The sequence below is a fragment of the Equus przewalskii genome, chromosome 4, assembly GCF_037783145.1.
Source record: "Equus przewalskii isolate Varuska chromosome 4, EquPr2, whole genome shotgun sequence".
NCBI lineage: Eukaryota > Metazoa > Chordata > Mammalia > Perissodactyla > Equidae > Equus > Equus przewalskii.
The window spans coordinates 2,896,239-2,922,094 of record NC_091834.1 but is presented as its reverse complement, the minus strand read 5'-3'; the positions used below and the strand labels follow the sequence as shown (position 1 = coordinate 2,922,094).

The following is a 25,856-nucleotide window of genomic DNA, read 5'->3' as shown; positions in this document are numbered from 1 at the left end:
GGCAGCCTGGGAAGTCATGATGGATGAGGCTGCTCTCTTCCTGGCCTGGCCCCTCTTGGGGGTTCAGTGCTCGTCTCTGAAGTCACCGAGGTTTTTGTTGCAGTTTCCCTACGGTATAGAGTGTGCCCTACATCGCAGGGCTGGGCTAAGACGGATTTCTGGCTTTCTTTTCTCAAAAAATCATGCTCATTCAGGCACTGGCGAATATAGGTTCTGGTACTGAAGATGAGCTGTCTGTTAAACTCTGAATAGGGCTATTCTCTCTGCAATTAGAGACTTTTGGCTCAAACAAGATCTTTTCTGGGAAGCCATAAGCCTGTATTCTGATATTTCAACATTTCACCCTTCATCCTCCCCACCAGCCCTCACTAGGGTTCATATCGTCCTAGAAATGGAACACCACCACAAAGCAGTCACCCACATGGATTCTCCCACTTTGCAGGCTTAAGATAATGAAGTCAAACACACATACACAGGCTCCAAATACCTTTGGTAGAGCTTTACACCCATATGTGTGAAGGGCCATTTCCAAACGGAATAATAACTGGAAGGCACGACTAAACCACTGGAATAAAATCCCCCTTTGGATTAGGTATCAGCAAAGTAAATTAGTAACATCTGAGCGCCTGTTAAGACTAGAGATTCGCCGTTTGCTGGGACTGGCGTTTATTTCATTATTGAAAAGGAAGGGAAAAAACAGAAGGAATCAAGTCAGCTGTACTGAGTGTCGATGACACACATGCCTCCCATTTTTGAAGCTCTTCTCCCTGGCGCCTCAGTGTACTGTCTGAGCTGCCCCTGGGCTACAACTGTGATTAAGAGGAGAGGTCTCTCTTTTGAAGGGGTTGGTGGTCTCTTGAGCTGAGGAAGTGGAACACGGGGTGAGTTTTCCTTTGTTTGTTCTTTCGTCCATTCATTGGTTCATTAGGAAGCCCCTTCTCTGTGCTTGGTGCTGAGGAGGGGTCTTAACAGTCTCCTCCAGCAATGGCGCTTCGGGGCAGGGGGGAGTATGGGGATGCTAAGTTTTGGGGGGAACTTCCAGTAAATTCATTCAGGAGGAGACTCCTTTGGAGTAAGATGGGAAGAGTAGCTTGCAGCCCCCCCGTAGAGGCCCTTGAACGGAGAGCAGAGTTTTGTTCTGGGGCAAGTTTGGGGCAGGCAAGCCCGAGTCTCTTTCCTGTCCTTGACCCTTGCTGTGGGACTCGCTTCTCTGCTTTTTAGTTGACGAGCCTGGCTGATGGAAAACTGGAGGGCATGCTGTGGGCTTCTCCCCTGCCACCTTCCCCGCTCTTGACGTCTTCTGGAAATTGCCGCCTTTAGGAGTCTGAGGAGCCAGGCATCCTTGAGGGCAGGCTTCCTGTGTGGAGAGCCTTGTGGCTGAGGTCTGACCACACCACAAACCCACTGCTGCTCATCAGTGTGGGCCAAGGATGGAAGAGAAGCCATGGTGCAGAGAGGGGTGTGGGTCAGGGGCTGAGGATGCCTCCGGCCTTTCCTAAAAAGGAGGGAGCTGGACTTGCTTTTCCCTGAGACATCTTCTGGTCGCGCCTCAGTCTACCCTGCGTTTGTCATTTAGATGGGGAGCTCCCCCACCATCTCATTCGGCATGGGGTTTACAGGTCTACAGGCCACGGTTTTATGAGCTGCCTTGTGAATATTAAAAGTCGCATTTCTTTTTCTGTTTCTTTGGATTGCTTGAATTTTTTAAGGTTGAGCAGTTTTTTAAATAGCAAAGTGTAAAGTCCTAAGTCGTCTTAGAGGCTGTCATTCTCCTGGGATTTCAGCTCCCTAGCCTCCTTCGTGACTTTGATCACCAAGTCCCCCGTTACGTTGGAAGATTAAAGGCATGTGGACGTCCGGGGGAGGGCAGCCTGGAGGTGACATTCAAAAGCTCGATTAGTCTTCTGCGGATCAGGTAAGGTCAGGCACAGGATATTGTTAAAAGTCTAAATTCTGGTACTTTGTCGCTGGGTACGTATTCTAACATCCAGAGGGTTTTGCTGCCTTTGAAAGCTGTCAGACTCCTAATCTCATGCAGGTAACGCTAATAAATGGTGATAGCAGCCAACTTTCCACGTGTGCACTATGCAAACCCATCTGCAGACAGTAGCTCGTTTGATCATCAAAAGATCCCTCTAAAACGAGCACATTTCACCCGAGGAAACGGCAGTTAGGAAGATTATGCCTGTTCTGTTCCACGGACAGCAAAGGGGCAGAGCCTGGTCAAGAAGTCTGGGTTTGCTCTCAGCCCTCACACAACCCTGTCTCCCCGGGAAGCATGTGGGCCAACATCCTTCTTACTTTGTGTCTGAGGGTTAAATTTTCCTGAACCAAGACTATACAAGTGGCTTTGTATAAGGAGATTTGACTGACCTGCAAATTCTCAGCCAAGGAAGCACTTAGGCAGGTGGTGAGTGAGCGAAGATGATAGGGGAAGAAAAGCTAACCTTTTTCTATTCCCATTGTATATTACAAAATTTAAACAATGCTCCTTTGAATTTATTTTCTTTTAAAGTTTTTTCTTTTCCCTGATTGAAAATATAAAGAACATGAATATTATCATCCAATCGGGAAGAAACCTTGTAAAATTTTTTTGTGTACTTTCCGTCTTATTTCCATGCACGTGTGTGTGTGCATAAACCAAACTGGGAGATATATATGTATTTTTCACAGTATGCACTGATTACTGAAGTGCTTTTCTCTCTTTCGATGGCAGTAGACAGGTTGCACACTTGGCAAACCAATTCGGAAGACAAAGAAATTTTGTTAATTAGCTATATATGCCATATTTGACTTTTCATTCTTTTTTGTACCACAAGAAAAGATCTTACCTCTCATCAAGTCTTTCTGATTCATCCCCTGCATATCTCTCACATTCTCCCTGTGCACATTGCCACTTCCATATACAACCCATCATACCTCTCTCCCCTTCCTTTCCTCAAAATTGCTCTCATCAAGGTCAGCAAAGTCCTGCCCATTAATAATCCAGTGATGTCCAATTTATCTTTTTTCTTCTTTTGTTGCCTGTGCTTTTGGTATTATACCTAAGAAACTATTGCCTAATCCAAAGTCACAAAGATTTACGCCTGTGTTCTCTTCTAAGAGATTTATAGTTTTAGTTTTTACATTTAGGTCTTGATCTATTTTGAGTTCATTTTTATCTATGGTGTGAGGTAGGGGTCCAACCTCCTCCTTTTGCATGAGGATATCCAGTTATCTCAGTACCACTTGCTGAAAAGATATTCTTTCTCTACTGAATTGCCCTGGCACCCTTGTCGAAAATCAACTGACCATAAAGGGTCTGCTTCTGGACTCTCAATTCTATCCCATGTCTCTACGTGTCTACCGTTATTCCAGTACTACAGTGTCTTAATCACTGTAGCTCTGTGGTAATTTTTGAAACTGAGAAGTGTGAGTCTTCCAACTTTGTATCTTTCAAGCTAATTTTGGCTATTCTGGGTCCCTTGAGTTTTCATATAAATTCAACAAAATTTTCGAAATAATTATTTGAAAAAAATTTCAAATAAATTTTTAGGATCAGCTTGTCAATTTCTGCAAAGAAGCCAGCTGGGATTTTGATAGGGATCATGTTGAATCTATAGATTAATTTGGGAAGTGTTGCCATCTTAACAATATTGTATTTCTTTCCATTTATTTAGGTCTTAATTTCTTTCAACAGTTTTGTAGTTTTCAGAGTGTAAGCTTTGCACTTTTTTGTTAAATTTAACCTAAATATGTTATTCTTTTTGAATTATAAATGAGATTGTTTTTTAAATTTCACTTTTAGTGTTTTCATTACTACTGTATAGATGTACAATTGATTTTTGCATATTTATCTTGTATCTTATAACCTTGCTGAACTTGTTTATCAGTTATAATAGTTTTTTAGTGCATTTCTTAGGATCTCTTATATACAAGGTCATGCCATTTGCAAATAGAGATATTTTGTTTCTTCTTTTCTGATCTGAATGCCTTTTTTTTTCTTTTTCTTGCCTAATTGCTCTAGCTACAACCTCTTATACAATGTTGGAATCAAAAAAGCAGACATCTTTGTTTTGCATTTGATCTTAGGGGGAAAGCATTCAGTTTTTCACTGTTAATAAGATGCTAGTTATGTTTTTTTTCGTAGATACCCTTTTAATAGGTTGAAGTGTTTCCTTCTGTTCTTAGTTTGCTGACTTTTAAAAAATGTAGGTTTTTTTTTTATCATGACAGAGTGTGGAATTTTGTCAAGTGGTTTTTCTATGTCTATTGGGATAATCATGTGTTTTTTGATATAGTGTATTACACTTATTGGCTTTTTTTCAGATGTTGAAACAATCTTGCATTCTTGGGACAGATCTCACTTAGTCACGGTGGATACTTTTTCTATATTGTTGGATTCTATCTGCTAGTATTTTGTTGAGGAGTTTTGCATCTATGTATACAGGAGTCATTGATCTGTAGCTTTCTTTTCTTTTGATGTTTTTGTCTGGTATGGTATCAGGGTAATAGTGGCCTCATAGAATAAGGTGAGAACTGTTGCCTCTTGTGTTTTTCAGAAAAGTTTGTGAAGAATGGGTAGTAATCATTCTTTAAATGTTAGGTAGAAGTCACCAGTGAAGCCACCTAGATCAGGACTTTTCTTACAGATAGTTTTAAAACTACAAGTTCAATCTCTTTGCTTATTCTAGGTCTATTCAGATTTTCTATTTCTTCTTGAGTCAGTTTCAGTAGTTTGTGTCTTTCTAGAAACGTGTCCATTTTGTCTAAGTTGTCTACAGGCTTCCAGAACAGCCCTCCAGACCACATTTTAGGACACGGCTGCCAGCAGCTGCTGTCTTGACCTGACCAGGAAGTTGCTGCTCCCCTCTGACTCCAGGACCACCCACCCCTGCCATGGTCTGCACCAGCAAAATGGACACCTTGCATCCTACCCCTCTTCCCACGCAACTCAGAGCCTCGGTCTCCTCATTTATAAACTGAGTGGCATCCACCTCCAGGTCATATGTAATACATTTCACAGCTGGTGTGTCATAGGCACAGGACAGTGAGGATGGCCGTAGATTGTAAATCGCTCATTAGGACTTACTGGTGCCAACCAGCTGAATACCAACCCTCCTGGCAGTATCACCAGAAATGCCAAGTGGCAAGGGTTATCTGGATGGTCCCGGGTGCATAGAGCATGAGTGGTTTGACTGAGATTACACAGGCCAGTGGTTAGAATGTGGTGAGAATTCCATGAACACCCCCAAGACCTTTAGAGAGAGAATGCTCTTGCAGATTTGGAGGAGAAACCCAGGATGCATCTGGACCATCCACCTGAGTGCAATGCTCCCACACAAGGAGGACGGCTGGGCAAGGAGCTGAGCGCTCAGTCAAGGATGATGCTGCTCCATTGCTCCCCTCTTGTTCTGGTGAAACAGGTGGACGGATTTGAGCCTGAGAGATAACAAGCAAGGAGAATAACTGGGAGCATTAGGCTTTGGGGTGCCCTCTGCTTGAGCATGACGGGCACTCATCCTGTCTGAGGTGAAGGTGTGGACAGGATGAAACATGCCAGAGACTGGAGTCCGGAACCTTGAAAGTTTAATGAGGATGGTTAGCGGAGCGACGCTATGATTAATCACGTCAAAAGCATCACGTAAATCAAGCTGGATGGTGGTGGACAACGACTATTTAATTTTGATACTGAAAGGTCATTTGGAACGCTTACTAGTGCGCTGTCAGGAGGGGCTGGCTTCTAAATCCAGGTGGATAAAGGTCCATTAGGTCCCTGAGTGGAGGACTTAAGATCCGAGCCAACTAGACAGGCCTGATGCACCTGAACACAGGAGAAAAGGCAAAAGGAGACATTTCAAAGTGAAACCGAGTCACTGAGGGTTTTACACTTTTTTAATTTTTAATTTTTTAAATCTCTCCTCACTTGAGGTCCTAGAAAAATGATATTAAGAAGGGCAGTAACTGAATACAAGGCCGTCAGAGGAACTATTGCTGTCGTGTTTTGTGAGCAAAGGAACATGTTATGTAAGCAGATTATGAGGGCTATGCACAGAGAGGAGAGTTCAATATTATTAGAAAGTCAAGCTCACAACTGAATGTCTCTGATGCGCATTTAAGGAAGAGCATAACCAAGGGATATTAGAGCGATGGAGGACCTGGACGATTGTCTGGTCCATCCTCCTCACTGGCACAGATGAGGACAATTACGCAGAGATGATGCCCAGGGGCCGAGTTTGCACAGCAACAAATGGCGGGACAGGGATGAGCGTGGGGCTGCTGGCTCTCTCCAGGCGCATCCACTCCATCCAACCTTAGGTGGGGCGGGAGCCCCAGCTGTGAACATACATTTCACTTGACTGCATGGCCACCAGACAAAGACTTTGCAAGGCATCTGGCAGAGGGAATCGGACTGAGCCAGAGCTGCTCAGGAGATCCTGAAAGGCGGCGATGTGGAAGCCAAAGGGCAGAGGCTCCCTCCTCTCTGGGAAGCAGCGTCTAGAGCCCAGGCCCCCTGGCTGCCCGCCCTTGGCTCTCACCTGCCTGGGGGCGCTCAGCTTGGAGCCAGCCTGGCTGGGGGGGTGGGCAGAAGGGTGGGTGCTCACGAGGTGCGGGAGGGAAGGGACACCCTGCTTCAGATGCCCCAGTCAGCGCCGTCCTCCTGGTGACTCCTTAATTTCACCATTTAAACACAGCTCCTTTTTCTCTCCTTTCTTACCTTTTTTTGAATGGGTTGTCTTTCTTTGCTTGCTTGCTTGCTTTTCTTATTCCATTTCCCCCTCTTTCCTGGCTGGGAAGTTGTACCCTCAATTTCTACCTTTTTTTTAGTATTTGTCCTTGAAACTTTAACATGTATGCTTAACTTACCAAAGTACAAATTTAATCGTATCTTAATTCCTTTCCTGTCAATGTGAGGACATTGGACCTCCTTAACTCAGATCCCCCTACCCTTACTTCTAAGCTATTGTTGAATGTCTTAATGCCATTTTTTACCCTAAAAATTAGAAATTGTTATGATTTTACACAATTAGTGTTCATACGTACTTCCCTGTTTACCAATTTCTTTACTCACAGGCCTTTCCAGACTCATCTTTTCTTCTTAGGTTGTCCTTCCTCGAGTGCAGGTCCTTTTGGTGGTCATCTCCGTCTGTCTGGTCATTTCTCCTGTTTTCTTGACAGTTTACTGGTGAGGTCCTTCTAGGCTGGTGGTTATTTTGTCTCAGCAGAGATTTTCCAGCCCTCTCCTGGCTTCCTATGTAGTTCTAGGCAAGTTGGCTATTGGTCTAATCGTCATGACTTGTAACCAAGATGTCCTTCTTCTCTGGCTGCTTTTGGGATCATCTCTGTCTTTCTTGTTTTGTGGTTTTACTACAGTATGTCTAGATGGAGATTTCTCTTCATTTATCTATGCGCTTCTTATCTGTGTATTGTCTCATGAATTTTACAGCATCTCAGCGGCTATGTCCTTACATTTTCTCTATTATTTCCTTTCGAATTGGACACATGTTAGACCGTCTCATTCTATCTTCCCTCTCTCTTTGCTTTCATTTTTTTCTGTTTCATGCCTCTATGTGCTTAATGGCGGGTAATTTCCTTGGCTCTGTCTTCTCCCCGATTGTGGCTTCTTTTCTCAATGTATCTAATCTTCTGTTTGGCCAGCTTATTGTTTTTAATTTTAATAATATTTAATAATATTTTAATTTTAATAATAATAATATTTAATAATATTGTTTTTAATTTTAATAATATTTCCATTCTAAGATTCTCATATGAGTCATTTTTCAAATCTTCCTGGTGCTGTGTTTCTTTCTCCTTTTCTAATTCCATCTTTTCCTTTAAACATTTTTTACGGGGTCATTTTGTCCCCAGTGGTTCCGGTAGCTGGAGCCCTTCGGGATGTATTCTGTGGTGTGTTGTTTCTCCTGATTCCACCCATGTTCATTTATTTCCCTCTTTATTTGTTAATTTTTAATGGAGGGATAATATTTGATTGAACTTAATTTGTTCCTCCAGAGAATTGTGCTTTCTTGGGCATTGTGTCATGCTGCTGCCAACCTGGCACTACTTCGTTTTACTTTTTTTTTACTTTCACAGATCTGAAGGGGGAGCGGGAGGGAATAAGGACGGAGAGGAGACCAGTCTCTCCGGAACACCGGGTGCACTAGGGCGGGTCCCTCTGCCCTGTAAGAGTTGGGTGGTGGGCATTTACCCGTGTGAGCACCGTGCCCTCACAGGCTGTTGGCACTTGGGGAGCAAGGGCAGAGGGGAAAATGAGGAAGGGAGTCTGGAGACCTTACATGCTGAGTTGGGTCTGTTTTTCAGAAGGAGGGAGGATGCTGTGAGCTGCAAATTAGTTCGGGGAGCAGGTCACCCTGAGCAGCCGTGGAGGGCTGTGAAAGAGGCACAGGTGGCAGGGCACCAGTGCGGGACTCGAGGGCTTTGGCAGTGAGTGTGCCGGCTGCTAGGAGCCACAGGCTGTTCTAGAGGAGAGGAGGGTTGCAGCCCAAGTGGCACTGGATTGGGGAAGGGGGTCCTACACACATTGGTCAGAAGACAATCACCGTGGAAAGGAGAAAGAGGAGCCAATGATAGTACTAAGCTCTGCCCAGAGCGAGTGCTGGTTTCGTCTTCCCTTCTCCCTCCTCCAGGATGCCTCCTCCAGGAAGCCTGCCGGGATAGCAGTCTTCTCCACCGGCAGCTCAGAGCCTGGTTGGGCCTGGTCTCCAGGTGGCCTTGGCGTGTGTGTCCCTGGCTCTGGGTCTTACTCAGGACGAGGGGCGAGGGCCGGGGGTCCCTGCGGCCTTGGAGACCCGGGCCGCTGCCCCCAGCGAATGTTTGAATTTTTATGCTAAAGCTGGGTTGCACGAGGGCTGTAAATGTGACCTCCACAGCAGGGTCAGATAAGGCCTGTGGATGCATGTTTCCAGATGAACATACTGTTATCCACCTTTTCCACCTGGGGTCACGATGGAGATAATCCAAATTCTGGGGAGCCTTCCTCTGCTGGGGGGTGAATCATTTTTCTGTCCTCACCGCTGGAGGCTGAGGTTCGCTCCCTTTCTTTGCACGGTCCAGCTCTGTCTCGGTCCCCGTGCTGGTGGAAGCAGTGACCATGACCTGCAGGGCCAACCATTGTTTGTTTTTTGGGTTATTTTTGGTTTTGTTTTCCATTTATTGTTTATTGACCTGGTTTTAGCTCACTGCTCCTTTTTTTTTTTTTTTTTTTTTGGTGAGGAAGATTGGCCCTACGTGAACATCTGTGCCAGTCTTCCTCTCTTTTGTAGGCGGGACACCGCCACAGCGTGGCTTGATGAGAAGTGCATAGGTTCACACCAGGGATGCGAACCCTGGGCCACCAAATGGGAGCACTTGAACTTAACCACTATGCCACGGACTGGCACCTCACTGCTCCTATTGTTTTGCCCCTTGAACCTGAGTGGTTCCCCATATGTTCATTTGAGCTCAGCAATAATTTAACTTTCTTCCCAGTTTTATCGAGATGTGAGATATAATCGACATATAAGATTGTATTAGTTTTAGGTGTACAACGTAATGTTTGACATATGTATGTGGTGCAAAAGGACCACCACAGTAAGTTTAGTTAACATTGATCACCTCACCTAGGTACAAAGATACTTTTCCTTGTCATGAGAACTTTTAAGCTCAACTTTCTTGGGAAAAAAAAAAGCATATATATTACACAAATTTATTATAAATTTTGCTGCTGTAAATGACGTATAACCTGTAGTCATCACACTGTACGTCACATCCCCAGGACTTACTTGTCTTATAACTGGAAATTTGTACCTTTTGACCAACAATTCCCCTGCCTCTTGCAACCACAAATATAATCTCTGTTTCTATTACTTTGGGTTTTTTTGGATTCCACATATAAGTGAGATCATACAGTATTTGTCTTTCTCTGTCTGACTTATTTCACTTAGCATAATGCCCTGGAGGTCCATCCATGTCGTTGCAAATGGCAGGATCGCCTTCTTTTTTATGCCTGAATAGTATTCCACGGTGTACATATTCCATGTCTTATTTATCCAGTCAACCACCAGTGGACACTTAGGTTATTTCTGTGTCTTGGCTGTTGTAAATAATTCAGCAGTACTTTAAATAGTGTGTGTCACAATTAATCCAGGATCTGGTCTTCTCAGGAAGGAGCAATCCATCATCCTATCAGAAGAGGAATTCCCACAAGTATGCTGTTTTATTAATCCTTCATACCCCACTTAAACCCCAAATTAGTTTGGGTGGCTTACAGACAGTGGCGAGCCAGAGTCATCCTGTACTGGCTTATGAGAAATTTATAGGAATCTTGCAAGTCATTTGTTAAACACAGCCATTATTAAAAGTTAAATTACATAAACTTACAATTAAATAAATTACATTAAAAATAAAGGTAATAAATACTCAAACTCATCACTTCCTAGTCCCGTTTCACTGTTACGTATACTGTTGAGGTTCTTTGTGTCCATTGTATCTGTGTTGTGAAAATGCTACAGACTGGAGTCCTCTTGTGCATCTCTTCCCGATCCGTGTTCAGTGACCTCACGTGGGTATCCTTAAATCGGCCACGGCGGGAGTATTTACACCATGGAAATGGGCAAACACTACAGGTCAAGGCTTCATTGATCACTTTATTGATGTCTAGACTTCACAAAGTGATGGATAGAATGGTAACAGTGCAGAATAGACTTTAAAGTGTGCCGTGTCTCTAGTAGTTACATTCTGAGTAGCACAAAAAATTGGGGAAGTAGTCCGCCGGTATTTGAAAACAACCAATTTAGCAAAAAAGTGGCTCACATCATTGAGGAATGAGTGAAGTTCTGACATAAGACATAGGTGTTTCTTGTTTCACTTCCTCTTCCTTGTTAAAGTAAATAAAAGTATCAACCGACATTCGTGTCTCAACTATTTTTGATTGTTGGTTGTAACCATCCGTTAGCTGTGGATACAGAGTTTGACAAAAATCATCAAAAACGTTCTGAGGGACTCAGTTGGCTGCATGGAATTTACAATAAAGAGTATTGTGTATTTTACTATTATTTGCTTATTGTGGGTTATACATTTATAGCAGCAACATTTATAATTAATTTGCATATATATATATACTTTTTTTCCCCAGAGAATTAGTGTGAAATATTCACCAGCACACCTCTGCTTACAGGGACATACCAATAAAATGAGGTAACACAGATTTGAAGTAGATGAGAAAGAAAAAGTGACAGCAAGAAGAGGGACGTGTTTGAGTCAGAAATGAAGTTAAAACACAGTTTCGTGGTGCAGAGTGTACATAGATGCACGGTTGGCCACAGACTCGTCTCTCAGCTTCCTAGCGCATCTTGTACATAGAAAACTTTGATTGCATACAGAATTTTAAATGTTTTGGTGAGGGATTGTGGAGGTTTTCCTAAGCCATGTCCAGAAGGATTTTTATCCCACGGGTTCAGATAGAGAAACAACATGTTTTTATGAACAATGTCCTCAGAGGAAACCCTCCCTTCCAGTCACAGGGGTGCTTCCCGGGGAGCCCCGCTCTGAAGGCTGAACGCTTCTTGCCGAAGTGTCTTTCTGCAAGAGGTGCGTGTTGAAGTAGTTATGGGTGAAATACTGTGAACTCTTGGATCTGTTTTGGAATTCTCCATGAAACAAACTGTCGACACGAATAATCAATAATCAATCTATAAATCAAAATTGAGATGAGTTCCTTATACAAGTCAGTCTGTGGATTAGAGAGCCCGGGAGAGCACCTCCCCCAAGAAGGAGGACTCGGAAGAAGCCAGGTGGATGCGTGGTTATGTACTGTCTTGGAACAAGGAACATGTATCATACAACAGGGATAGCTCGTTTACCACAGTCGGGAGACGTTTGCTGGCACAGCAGGTCAGTTTGACCCTTAGTGTGGAAAGAAATGCTTAATGCAAAATATTGATAAAGGTTGAAGCTGCATGACTGACAGTCCGGGATTCTTTATGCTCTTGCCGCTCCTTTGAGACGAAGTTGACTCTGATTAGTACGTCTCTGGTCTCTTTTCTTTATAACAGCTCCTCCCCTCGTCCCCATGCTACTCATGCGGTGGAAAAAGCCGGTCATTTGCCCTGTAGAATTTCCCACACTGTGGAGCTGGCCTTTGTTTCCTCATGGTGACAAAAAGTGTTACCTTTGCAGAGAAATCCACTAAACTTAACAATTATCCTCCAGGAGTGAGACACCAGGCAGGAAGGTTTAAATGGAAACAACAGGGGAGAGAGATGGGGGCTTCCGACCATAAGAAAGAAATCAGAGCAAACGGGCACGGCCCACAGGGAAGGTGAGGGAAACGGGCCAAGGGAGAGGAGAGCCAGAAAGAACCCTCCAGATGACTCGCTTACTCCTGCTTTCTCCCTGAACTCTCTGTGGTCCAGCACCTACCTGCCTTCCATCCCCAGCCCAGCTTCTCACCCCCCAGGCTGTGTGGTGGGGACAGGGCAGCACGGGAGTAAGGTGTGTGTCGGGGGCATTTTCCCCATATGGAGGTACTGCTGAGCTGAAACTTAGGAAGAGATTTTTTTATTATTATCATTCCTCTTGAACCACATGCTTAAAAAAAAAAGAAAGACAAATACGTTTAAAATCAAATCAGTTTTGAAGGGGCATCATCTTTATCATCTACCGTCCTCGGGATTCATTTCACGTTCAAAGAAATAGAAAACGACTTGCAAAAAGGCGAATTAGACCCAGATTTGCCCGCAGGTGGCATCTCAGGCCGTAATTTAATGGCACTTCATCAACATTGCCTTTTCTGGGCCCAATGAGTAGCTTGCGCTGTAGGAAAAGTGCTTTGCCATAATTTTTCATTAGCTTCACGAGTCATGCCATTTGGAACCATGTGAGGTGGCTCATGTTTTAGTGATTTTTAAAAACACTTGACAATCAGAAATTCAAGCACCAAATGCCTGTGAGTCAGGGACCATTTAGACATCTGAGACAGGACCAGGATTAAAGGTCACTTGTACCCCTTATGGGGATGCTGTAGAGTCTTTGAACTCGGTGAACACTCAGACCAGCTAACGAAGATGAGAATGAAGATGAAGAAGAAGATGAGAATGGCCCGGCGTATCCTGGCTCAGTGGCAGGAGGAGGACGGCAGTTCTTGGTCCAGGCACAGTCCCTCTCAGGCGCCTCAGTTTCACGAGAAGATGCAGCTCTGCCCCCAGCCCTCTTATCTGCTAAGGCGGATGGTTCCCTTCTCCAGGCAGCACCGAAGATGCCCTCACCATACACACCTGGAACAACAGTGTCGAACCCATGGCAATCCAAACCCGGGAGATGCTTGACAACAGCGAGGATGGGTGCCTGCCTGCACGATTTCTCCAGGACCTAGCAGGGGGTCTTATCCAGTTTTTAAACAGTGAAATATAGCAGAATGAAATGGGACGGGAAACCTTGAGAGCATGTCATAAGGATAAGTACTGTTTTGTGAAACCTTTGTTTCCATTATGTATGTGTGTATGCGTGTACTGAGGCAGAATGGGAAATGTGTTTTTAAATGTGAGTCAAGTCAAAAGGCTTTGAAGAATGCTGCTCTGAGAATTTATGATTTGCCCCCAAAACAAGCCACACTAGTGAGAAGCTGTTACGTGGACACATCACATTGGCTCCTGAACCGTGTGTTGTCATTTCCATAACAATGAGTTAAAAATGATAGAAACCTTTCCTCTCTGTCTCACCTTTCTGAGATACGAGTGAGCTTAAGGAATTCCTCTGCCTGGGTAACAAGAGTTAGCATTCATTTGTTTATTCATTCACTCAACAAACACATTGAGACTGAGGCACTGAGAATATAACGGTGGGGAAAAAATAGACAGAAATTGCCATCTTGGTGGAACGTATACATTCAGGAGTAGGGCAGGGTCCACAGACTGCAAACGATGTAAATAAGTAAAATAGAAAATACGTTAAGGGGTTATAAGTGCTAAGGCAAAAGAAAAAAAAAGGAAACAGAAAAGGGCAACTGAGAATCTTTGGAGGATGTGTTAGTTTTCCATTTTTCTGCATAACAAACTACAACCAAGTTAGCGGGTTAAAACAACACACACATTTATTATCTCACAGTTCCCGTGGGGCCAGGAGTCTGGGCACGGCTTAACTGGGTTTCTGCTCAGGGTCTCACAAGGCTGCAATCCAGGCGCCAGCTGGGCTGAATTCTCCGTTGGAGAGCTGACTAGAGAAGAGTCCTCTTCATGCTCGTTCAGGCTGTTGGCGGAATTTGATTCTTTATGGTTGCATGACTGAGGGCACCGGCTCTTGGATGACTGTTTCCAGGAGGCCACCCTCAGATCCTAGAGGCCTTCTGCCGTTTCTAGGGGCCTCCCAGTTCCAGTGGCCCCCTCACAGTATGGCAGCTTACTTCTTCAAGCCAGGGAAGAAAAGCTCTTGTTCTAGTCTGCTAAGATGGTGTCTTATATAATGCAACAATTATGGGGGGACAGCCCATCACCTTGCCATATAATGTGACCCAACCAAGGAAAGGACACCCCATTACCTTTGCTATATTTTATTAGTTAGAAGCAAGTAAGAGCTTCTGCTCTCACCCAAGGAGAGGGGGATTCTCAGGGACGGGGCTCATGGAGGCTCAGTCCACCACAGGAGGGCTGCAGTTTTAGATAGGGTGGCCAGAGAAGGCATGCCTGAGGGGCGTCATTTGGGTAAGGACCTGGGGAGGTGAGGGAGCGAGCCATGTGACTGTCTCGGGGAACAGGGTCTCCCCAAGAAGAAAAATCAAATGCAGAGCCCTGAGGAACACGCCTGCCATTTTGAACATAGCCTGTGTGCTGATGAGAAAGATCAAAGAGAGGGACGAACGGATGATGCTGGAGAGAGAGAAGTGCTGGAGCGCGGTCTCTGAGGCAGCAAGAGGAGTCCAGCGCGTAAGTGAAGGGGTTGGCATTTGCTGGTAGCGCAGAGAAGCAACTCAAGGTAAAAGGCCCGGAGGGAGAGTGGATGGACACAAACACAAGTGTCGGCGGTGGTGGGCGTCCCTACTTTCTCATGAACTAGGAGGCAAGGCCACCTGCAGAGAGTGAGGGTTAGGGAGCAGGTGGTAGCGATTTGAGGGGAATGAGAAGGTTTGAAACAGTCATCCACCACAGTGGGATGGGAACAGGTCTCTCCCTGGCAATGGACCAGGGAATGTCAGTCTGTGTGCTCGGCAACATGCAGGGCCCACCCGAGCTCAGCGGTCATGAATTTAAAGAGACACCAGTCAGCAAGCTTGGGTGTTTTTCTCCAACCGCAGTCAGCATGCATGGAGACAGGCAAGGTGTATGCGGAGAGCTGGCCTGAGCCGGGGCTGCGCTTTAGACATGCGAAGGCACAGAAGCAGAGCGGGGCGATTGACCATGGAATGGAAGCTAGGTCAGACCCAGTAGGCAGCGAATCAGTAAGCATATAGTGGACTGAGGAGCACCATCAATTAACTGGATCTAATTGATGCTTAGAGAATACTCCATTTACCAACGGCAGAGTACTCATTCTTCCCACGCTCACGTGGAAGATTCACCAAGATAGAACACATTCTGGGGCCATAACACCCACCCTAACAAATGCAAAAGAACAGAAATCTTACCAAGTTTGTTTTCAGACCACGTGGAATTAAACCAGAAACTAATAACAGAAAGATAGCTGGAAAATCTCAAAATATTTGGAGATTAAGCAACATACTTCTAAATAAGACATGGGTCAAAGATGAAGCCTTAAGAGAAATATTAAAATATTTTGAAGTAAACGAAAGTGAAAATGTGACATCAAAATTCATGGGATGCCGTGCTTACAGGGAAATTTATAGCAATGAATGCATATATTAGAAAAGAGGACCCCTATGTCTGCAGAAAACTATAGTAATGGGGGAGAAGGGAGGTTGAGATAAATGATAGGAGATTCAAGGCTGCAGGGTTTAGGGAGGAGGATGAAGAGGGGGCTGAAAGTGGCAATGAGACGCAAGAAAGAGACTCGCCCTCATGGAACAGGAGAAAGAGAGGAAACAGACACCACTTGAGATGCTACAGGAGAAGCTGCATCCCAAGGGAAGCCAGGATCCAGTGACAGCACGAGGATGCAGGGAAGTTCAGGGAAGAGATGAAGGCTGTGCAGATTTTGCTGCTGATTTTCAGAGGGCTCGGTGGAAGGGTTTTAGGGCAGGGGTTCCGGAAGGAGGAATGTCAGAGTGGATCGGGGATAACGGTTTGGGGGATAAACGATGCCCAACCACAGCAAGGTTCAAGGGCACGATGAGACAAGCGGTCCTGGTGCTGTGGGAGGTGAGGGGTCTCCCCGGGGCAGACTGAGTTCTGTTGTCACACTGCGTCACTGCTGGCAGTAGAGAGGCCTTACTCTCAGCGCTCCTGTCCCCTGACTCCCCCTGCGGAGACTTGCAGAGCCACTCTTCTCCTGAGTGGTGGGTGTGGGTGTGGGGTGGGTGGAAAATCATGGATGCCTGAGTCTCCCAGACAGGGCGCGGGGAGGAGTGGGAGTTAAAGTCTTTCAGGTTCCAAGGAAGAGTGAGACACGTGTGGGGCACCTTAGTCACAGGAGGTTTATGGTAGGGCTACTCGGGAAAGGAAGGAAGAAAGGGTCTTGGGAGAAGGGGGTCGCTATTTAGGAGATTACGACAGTGTATCATCCGTGTGTGGAGCAGCTGTTCAGGGGACTCAAGAGGGCTTCAAATGAGCAAGTACCTGCGGCTCCTGATTTAGTGTGTCATCCTTTTAGTAAACCAGTGGCTCTTCCCTCTGTTTTTAACAGTTGCTGCTCCCTCTCACTTTCTGTTTTGTATTCAAATTCTCTGAGGACTATCCAGTCAAGTCCAGCATCCACTATCCCCATCCCTTCCTCTCTCTCTCACGCTCTCTCTCTCTCCCTCCCCCCTCCCCCTCCCCCTCCCCCTCTCCCCTCTCCCTCCCTCCCTCCCTCCCTCCCTCCTTCCCTGTCCTTCTCGAAGTCCCTGAGCCCATCTACACATCCGTTCATTCAAGTCTATATGGAGCACCTACTACGTTTAAGAGACTAAAGGGATGAAAGCAGATAAGGATCAAGCTTACATTCTAGTCCTGTCAACAAACATTAAATGAATGAGAAGGGCTATGGAGAAAGATAAAGCAGAGTAAGGCGAGAAGGAGTGTTGAGAGAGAGCAAGCAGGAAAGATCTCTTTGACAAAGTGATGTTTGAGCAAAGGCCACGAAGGAAGCAAGGAAGAAAGCCATGCAGATGTCAAAAGGAAGAGCGTTTTGAGCACAGGAAAAAGACAGTGTTTCAGGAGGAGGAAGGAAGCCGACACAGCTGGGGTGAATCGAGCGGGTGAGTGGAAGGAAGTGAGTCAGGCAGGTGTACGTGTGGAGGGAGGGCGATGGATGCTGAGCGCCAGCAGGGCAGTGACGGGATCTGACTTGTTTTGTTCTGGTTGTAGAACTTTATTCTCGTTCATAAGTGATTAATTTACTTTCTAAAAGTCTACACAGAAATCCTATTCATATATAATTTTTTGATATATTCACCCTTTTTACATACAGTGAAATTCACCCTTTTTAGTGTATAGTTCTGTGAGTTTTGACAAACACATGGAGTCATGTAACTGTCACCATAGTCAAAATATAGACCAGTCTTGCCACCCAAAAAATTCCCTTGGGCCCCTTGGCAGCCAACACCTCCCCCACCCACAGCCTCAGGCCACCACTGTCCTCCTTTCTGGCCCTTTAGTTTTCTGTCCCCAGAGGTACCCCTCTGGAGCGTCAGATGAATGGAATTACACATAAGGTGGCCCTGCGAGCTTGGATCCCTCCGCTAGGCGCAGTGCAGTGGAAGCTCGTCCGTGTGGCTGCGTGTTGACAGTGGTTTGGTCTTTTTTATTGCTGAGTAGTATTCCAACGTGTGGACACACCACAGTGTGGTTCTCCATTCACAAGTTGAAGGACATTTGGCTTGTTTGCAGTTTTTTGGTGAATAAGAGTAAAGCCACTCTAAAAATTCACATTCAGGTTTTTGTGTGAACAGAGGTTTTCATCTCACTGGGGTGGGTTCCTCAGAGTGGGAATGCATGGTCTTATGACAAATGCCTTTTAATTGTATGAGAAACTGCCAAACTGTTTTCCCAAATGGTTGTATCCTTTTGTGTTCCCACTCTCAATGCATGTCAGTTTCAAATTTCTAGTCATTATAATCGACACGTAGTGATATCTCCTTGTGGTTGTAATGTTCATTTCCCTAGTGACCAATAACGTTGAGCATCTTTTATGCATTTTCCTTCTGTGTATCTTCTTTGGTGAAGTGTCTTTACTAATATTTCATGCCTCTTATAAATTGAGTTATCTATTTTTTATTATTGAATTTTAAAAAAATATATTCAGGATACAAGTCCTGTATCAAATTTTTGTTTTGCAGACTTTTTCTACTGGTCTGTGACTCTTGTTTTCCCCCCATTTTTTAAACAGTGTCTTCTGAATAGCAGAAATTTTCAATTTTGATTCAAGTCCAATTATCAAATTTTAGGTTCTACATTTAGGTCTATGATCCATTTTGGGTTAGATTCTGGATACAGTGTCAGGTATGCATCAAGGCACTCTTTTTCTTTTTGCATGTGACTATCCAATTGTGGGAAAGACTCTTTTGTCTCTTTTGAATTGCTATTGAGCTTTTGTTGAAAATTAACTGACCGTGTGTGTAGGGATGTGTGTCTGGACTCTCTGTGCTCTTCCATTGATCTGTGAGTCTGTCATTTGCCCATCCCTCACAGCCTTGGTTATTGCAACTCCGTGGTTCTCAGCTGAGGACGATTGTGTCTCCCTCCCCCTGGCCCAGGGTATTTGGCAAGGTCTGGAGACAGTTTTGGTTGTCAGAATTGGTGAACTGAGGTCAGGGATGCTACTACACATCCTGTAATGCTCAGCACAACCTCCCCCAACAAAGAATTGTCCAGTCCAAAATGTTCATCGTGCCAAGACTGAGATCCTGCACGTGGCTTTGCAGCAAGTCTTGGAATGAGAGAGTGTGACCTTGACACAGGCGATTTTGAAGGAGTGGGGAGAGTGCTATGTACATAACAAGATCGCTTTGAGGATAAAACCGAGTGACATGTGTAAAAGGGCTGGGTGCACAGCTCGTGCCAATGACATGCTAATTTCCGCATTATTTGTTACTGCTCCTGAACTTGACCAAGTTTTCTTGTATTTGCCATCCCTTCAGTGTGACCTCTGCACCTGTCAACGGCCTACATATTCGATTTTGAGACTCTCCCTGTGATGAGCTCTCTGGAAACAGGGCCCTGCTTTTTTCTCCTCTGCATACACATGAATGGCCGGGTGTAGGGCCTGGTGCAACGTTTCCCCTTTGGCCACCTGCTCACTGAGGAGGTGTGTGTGATGAGGACTCTTCAGATCTACTCCCAGCAAATCTCAAGTGTACAAGACATGTTATACACTATGGTCCCTATGCAGCTTTGTTTGTGAAGGTGATCCAGTTTCGTGCTAAACGGAGTGATGTACTGGGCCAGAAGAGGAAAGACAATCTGGACCAGATGGCCAAAGATTTGATGACCTTATATGACTCCCGTCCTCACGGAGTTTACATTTTGACAGGATCAGAGACATTAAGTAGCTTAATAAATGCTCAATAAAGATTTGTGAAATAAACTACAATCGGTTCTCCCGTATTGTGTTTATAGAATGCAAATTAATTTTCATTTTGCCTATGGCTGCTTTCATCCTTGAATGGCAGAGCTGAGTAATTGCGATCGAGACAGTATGGCTTGTAAAGTTCAAAATATTTATTATTTGACTCTTTAAAGAAAAAGTTTGCTGATCTCTGGTTGGATGCCTCAGATGTGCTCATAAGATACTCTCATTCAGGGATGCCCTCTGTGTTAGGGATGATGAAGGAAGGAGCGGTGGTGGAAACCGTGTGTGCTCACAGACTCTCATGGATGTGATGGTTTGCGGGAGAACATCGTCTTGTCCAGTACATCAGCCCAGTTAGCATCAGGCTGGACCACCTTCACACAGGAAGCTGCATAGTGACCGTAGTTAATAATATGGTATCATATGCTTGAAATTTGCTGGAAGCAGATCTTAAGCATGCTCACCATGCTATGTGAGGTGATGGATGCATTCATTAACCTGAATCATTTCACAATGTGTATGTATACCAGATCATCACATTGTCCACTTTAAATGCATACAATTTTATTTCTCAATTATTCCTCAGTAAAATTGGAAAAAAAAACACAAAGGAGGCTCGAAAAATTCCCATGACTCCTTACCCAAGGCGGTTTCTAGGGTAGAGGAAGAAATATTCTGTGGTCTCACGGAAAAAAATACAAACTATATTGTGAGTCAGAAATGTCTGTTTGTCCACCCAATAATCTGTCCTCCCAATTCCATGGTGTGGAGTGGTGGCTGCCAGTAAGGAACTACATTTCCCAGAGTCCTTTGTGCCCCGTTGTGGCCATGTGACTTGTTCTCACCAATGGAATGGAACTGGGAGTGACCTGTCATTCGTAGGCTGGAACCTCAATGAAGCAAAGAAGGGGTTGTGCTCACTCCACACCCTCTTTCCTCTTCTGCTCTCTGGATGCTGAGGGCTCCGGGGTTCTAGGGCAGGGCTTCTCAAACTTTTATGTATATGGGTCATCCAATCTGGGAACTTCTTAAAATGCAGGGCTGGTACAGTAGGTCCAGGGCGGGGCCTGAGGTCTTGCATTTCTAACAAGCTCCCAGGGGACGGCGGTGCTGCTGGTGCTTGGACCCCTCTTTCGGAAGCCAGGCTCTAGGGGACGATGGAGCCACAGAATGGAAGGAACTAAATAAAGAAAATCTACTTCAACCAGCAACTCCTGACCTGTCAGCTGAGCAAGAAATAAGCCTTTTTGGGGAGTGGAGGGTTGGATTTATTTCTTAGCAGCTAGTCTTCTGGGAGGGGTTCAGACAGCTCCCTGCTTCTGTTTTGAAAGTGTCTTGGCAGAGGAATTCAGGGCAAAATCATCTGTGGCTGTCCCCGCCCCCTTAGCATGGGCATGTGTTCCAGATGAGTCCTTCATGTTTTAGAAGATCTGTACCTAACTATTCTTTAAAACCCTACGAAGCCCTCATAACATTAGCTCCTTAATAACGGCAATGGTTAAGAAAAAAAAGAATCTTGGTTTTGTATTTGTTGACTCAGATTAAAAACAGAGAGTGAAACTGTTTTGGGATTGGCTGTGAATGATGTGCTGTCTAGTGGGAGGTCAGTGGAGAGCCCACCATGACGGTCTTTGATCCTGAGAGGTCAGTGCAGGGAGCTCAGACAGAGTGTCCCACTCAAGGGGCCTTGGTACAGGCTGCAGGGCTGAGGTTGGCTGGAAGAGCCCAGTCAAAAGTCCGATCACTCAACGGCTGATTGACACAAGTGACAGGAGCGTGGGCAGGAGGTCAAATGGGATATATGTGTGTTTGTGTGTGTGTGTGTGTGTGTGTGATATTGGCAGGAGCTGCAATTGGAGCAGAGAGGCAGAGGGAGTCTGCAGTAGTCCAAGGCCAAAACCCACAGGGACCTCTTGCATGCTTCCAGCAAACATTTGTAGTGGGGAAGCCAAATTCATCTAAGGAATCCTGACCAGCTGGACCCGGTGTGTTAGAATTCAGCCAAGGATACCAGCAGAAAGTCTCTCCCTGGGATTCGAGCAAGGAAAGCTGGAACAGGAAGTCCTGCCCCGTCACTGTAGCTCTGGTCCTGCCCTTACCTTCCTGAAATAAGAGCCAGAGCCGGGTTCTGCTCAAGCCCTGAGCATGAGCAGGAGAAAGTCAGGGGGCATAGTTACCGGGCTTATTTTGGACTGAGCACCTGGGTGAGCTCCAGAAGCTAGCCCTCATCACAAAAGGGCTCAAATAACAACGTCAAGCACCTTCTCCAGAATTTTGTAGAAACAGCAGCAAACTGTCCACTCTGATGAGTCAGGGCCACATACCATGTTGAAAGCCATTCCAATTCAAGGGAAACTATATTGGACTTAGAGATGAGGCCAGTTTTTTAAAAAAATTGCCCAACCTTTAGCAAGTATTCACTGAGCACCTGTTATTCACTAGGCCTCGTGAGGGTTAATGGCAGAAACACGAGATGAATCTTCAATCCACATCTTGATGGTGGAGAACAGAGCAGAGAACCTGTAACCAGAGAGTCGTGAGTCTGTGTGTTGATTAGACACCTGCCCGGGAAAGCTCTTCGCAGAATTGCAGGCGCACCAGCAAGGCCTCCGCAGACAGAGCCCGGCAGGATGAGCTTAGGGGGCCGCAGCCTGGGGAGGCTGAGGCCTCCAGCAGAGCCTGAGAGGAAGGGGGAGAGGGACATAAGGGAGCGAGGGGGAGTAGGGAGCATAAGGGTGGTCTCCACTCCAGGCCAGAGTGTCATGTACGGGAAACCCACATCCCAGCAGGGCTTCCTGCCGCCTTTTGCAAGGAGGCCAGAGGCCTGGCCAAGGGCCGTTGGGTGGGCCCTGCAAGATCTGGGCCCCCGTGCCTCTCCAGCCTCCTGCTGGCCAGCTCTCATCATCCTCTGCCCTCGAGGTGACAAGCTTCAGTTGGGCCCTCAGCTTTGCCAGCTGGGTCCATGTGCCCTTCCCTCTACAGGGGCCAAACCACGTGGGTTTGCCTGGACGGAGGGGTTGCTGAGGCGCAGACTCACAGTTTGAAAACCAGGAGAGGCCTGGGCAAGTGGGCGGACGGGTCACCGCGGACCCGCTGAGGCCTGGCCACCTGGACTCCCCCTTGTGGCTCCGGCTCCGACTGTCCCCGGCTGACACCTGCTCGTGTCCGGCTCTCGGCCTGGCAGCCCCTTCCTTAGGAGAAGCCCCACCGGCCCCTCCTTCGCTTCCCCTTTGCAGCTCCAACGACAGCTGCACTTACGAGCTCTCTGTGGGGTGGGAGTGTCTGTGTAGTTCCCAGGTCCAGGCAGCCCTCCGCACTGGGCCTGGCACGTGGCTAACACCTCCTAGATATCTGCTGAGCGAGAATTCCAGAGCAGCACTGAAAACATTCACATGCCTCTAGTTAATAACAACAACAGGAAGATTGTACACGTATCGAGTGTTTTCTCTGTGCCACGCTCAGGTCAGAGTCCCGGGCTGTTCCTCAGCCTGGATGACGTTTACACAGCTGCCAGCCGTAAAACGAGGAAGCTTTCCGTGTGTTTGTAGCTTCTGGGTATATAAGTTATTTTGTCACCAAAGAAAATTAAAATCGGAGTCCCTGGGTACATGTCTGTGTATCTGTGTGCTCACGTGTGAGTCTGTGTGTTGTGTGTGTGTGTATAATATGTGGGAGTAGATATATACAGATAGATAGCTTGGCCCTTATCTGGTGGCTGCTCATTTGCTCACGTTAGCTGGCTCTCTCCCTTTGAAGCACAACTGAGCTCATCTCAGAGTTGGCGATCCAGATCAAGGAGCGAGAATCCAGGTGTTCCTGTTAAGATGAGGTGACACGGAAGTTGGACGGCATGTCACTGAGCCTTGTGGCCCCTGCTAACCTTTACAGGTTGAAAGGGCGGTGTACGGGGGTGTCTGTTTTGAAGTACTCCTTCTTTGAATTGCTCCACATCCCTGGCAGTTGAACCGATTGCAGCTCACTTTTATTGTCTAGTTAAGGACTAGAAAAAGAAATTGGCTCATGTCTTTCCTGGTGGCACCTGAACTTTAGAAAGAAGGCAAGTCTTTCCAGAACGCTTGCCTTCTGTAACAAAGCACTCTTTGCATGCCACTACTACTGTGGGTGTATTTATAATGCATAGGACATTTCCCTTCCAAAATGGTCCCATGTCAACCAGTTACATCAGAATCTGGGGGTGGGGGGTGGGGTGGGGGGTTGGTAGGGGGGTGTCCTTACTCCTACATTCAGTCTCTCACTTGCATTTCACTCTCTTTGGACCATCTCCATCTTTAGTCTATGGCTATTGGCTGGATGAATATTTCCGTCTGGGCAACCTGAGAGCCCCTCAGACTTTACCTGTCAGAAAACGCAGCGATGTCCCTTGTAGGTCTGGTCCTCCTCCCATTTCCTCCTTTTCACTCAGGCTTGAAGCCTGGGATTGTTCCTCACTCTTCGCACCCCGTAAGTCGGGGATCTCCTTGTTCTCCCTCCTCGAGAGCCCTCGTGTCTCTGCCCTCCATTCCAGGTGCTCAGGTCTCCTTCCCTCTCACCTGGACTGAAATTAGTCGCTGCCAGACATCTGCCCCTTCACCACACCCTGGACAGGACTGCCTGGACTTCCTGCTAGAGCCAAGAGCTCGTCTTCTCTTTTCTCTGCTCAGAAACCCTTCTGACTCTCCACCACTCCCTATCGGCATCTGTGATCTGCCTGAACTGACATCTGTGTTTAATCTTCCTCCCCACCCCCCATTCCATACAGTCTTGGTCAAAATAAACAACTCACTATTTCTCTAACAGACTTCCAAGTTTCCTAACTCTGACTTGGCTCACGCCGTTCTTCCCCGTATACATCCTCTGCCTCTTGAAATCTTACCCATCCTTCAAAACCCAACTAAAACGCCACTTATCCAGGAATGACTTCTAACTGCCTCGGGCGATGTCTGCATCCTACAAAATTCCATCTTGAGTTACTTGTCCTGGTCGCCTAGCCAGATTCTAGGTACCTTGAGAATACAGCTGTGTCCTGTTCGCCTGTATTGGTTTATATATAGTAGACACTCAACACTATTTTGAAACTTTCATTAAACTGAGTTAAGCAGGTTTGCCTTAGTAAGTGCTCCCTTTAGCTCATGTAGCCCCTAAAATAATTTTATAAAACTCTAGATCTGATTTCATTTTTCATTTGGCATCTACATTTTTATCACAAATTTAAATATTGCAAGCATGTATTTTTTTTCTTGTATGCATGCTTCAAATATATTTTATTTAAACCTTGTAGTTGCAGATTTAACTCATTTAATTTATGTAAAATACCTGTTGTATAATCTAACTGGCAAAGCCGGTCCTCGTGGTCAAGTCAGACAAACGGCCAAATCACACACTCCATCAGGAAAAGTCTGACTTTATTTTAAAATTCAAATAAATGTGGGTGCTAATTCTTAGAGAGATGGGGACCCTATCCGCCTCCCTGGTGAAGGAAGACAGGAAGACCGTGTCCACTTCAATATTCCTTACTGATGCTCTCTGCTGTCTTGATTCTCCCTCAGGAGGTTGCATTCCCCAATTGTCCCTTTGTCTAAGGCCCCAGAGCTTTCCACACCTGGAGGCAACGTACAGAGTAAAATGCAGGACAGGAGACGCGTCTGTCTTTCTTCTCTAATGTAAAGGGCCCTTGTTTGGGGCAGGTGGGAATGGAGAATTGGGCGTCCACAGGCTTGAAATGCATAAAAATGGAGGCTGAGAACCTGGACATGGATTCCATTTAAGCCATCCCTGCCTGTGCGCTCCCTAGAAAGCCTCCGTGTACCCCAGGAGTGCCTGCTCCTCCGGATGAAGGCAGCTGACCTGGGACCAAATCAGAGGGGACTTCCAGCTCCTTTCATACGGCTCTACCCCTTGTCAGGATTTTAGAAAATTCACCTTCGACTTACGAAGGTCAAGGGCCATTTCATCGCTTCACAAGATTCCCAGGTTCTTCCAGATGACATCGCTGTCCAAGAGGCCATTTCATCGAAAGAAAGGATCCCATCGAACACTTGGATAAACTCTTAGAAACAGATGCAGCTCCCAGCTGCCCTCCCCAGGGTGGTGGGACAGAGCGACACTTTTACAGACTCCCTGGTCACTGAGCTGTGGGTGATGTGACACCAAATGCCCAGCAAGGGTCTGTGTAATTCTTGGCTGTTGCTCCATTGTTCATACCCAAATGTTTACAACTACAG

At 46.0% G+C, this 25,856-nt stretch overlaps 1 protein-coding gene across 2 annotated transcripts in view; it reads right to left on the bottom strand.

The window, feature by feature from the left end:
• Nucleotides 1-13,742: 13,742 nt before the first annotated feature.
• Nucleotides 13,743-25,856, bottom strand: part of MAGI2 (membrane associated guanylate kinase, WW and PDZ domain containing 2) — a 1,255,661-nt gene continuing 1,243,547 nt past the window's right edge. For both annotated transcript variants that reach the window (XM_070617000.1, XM_070617003.1), the window contains one exon: nt 13,743-14,223. In XM_070617000.1, the coding sequence (XP_070473101.1) occupies nt 14,219-14,223 (5 nt within the window). In that variant the 3' untranslated portion in view covers nt 13,743-14,218. The remainder of the gene's footprint in view (nt 14,224-25,856) is intronic.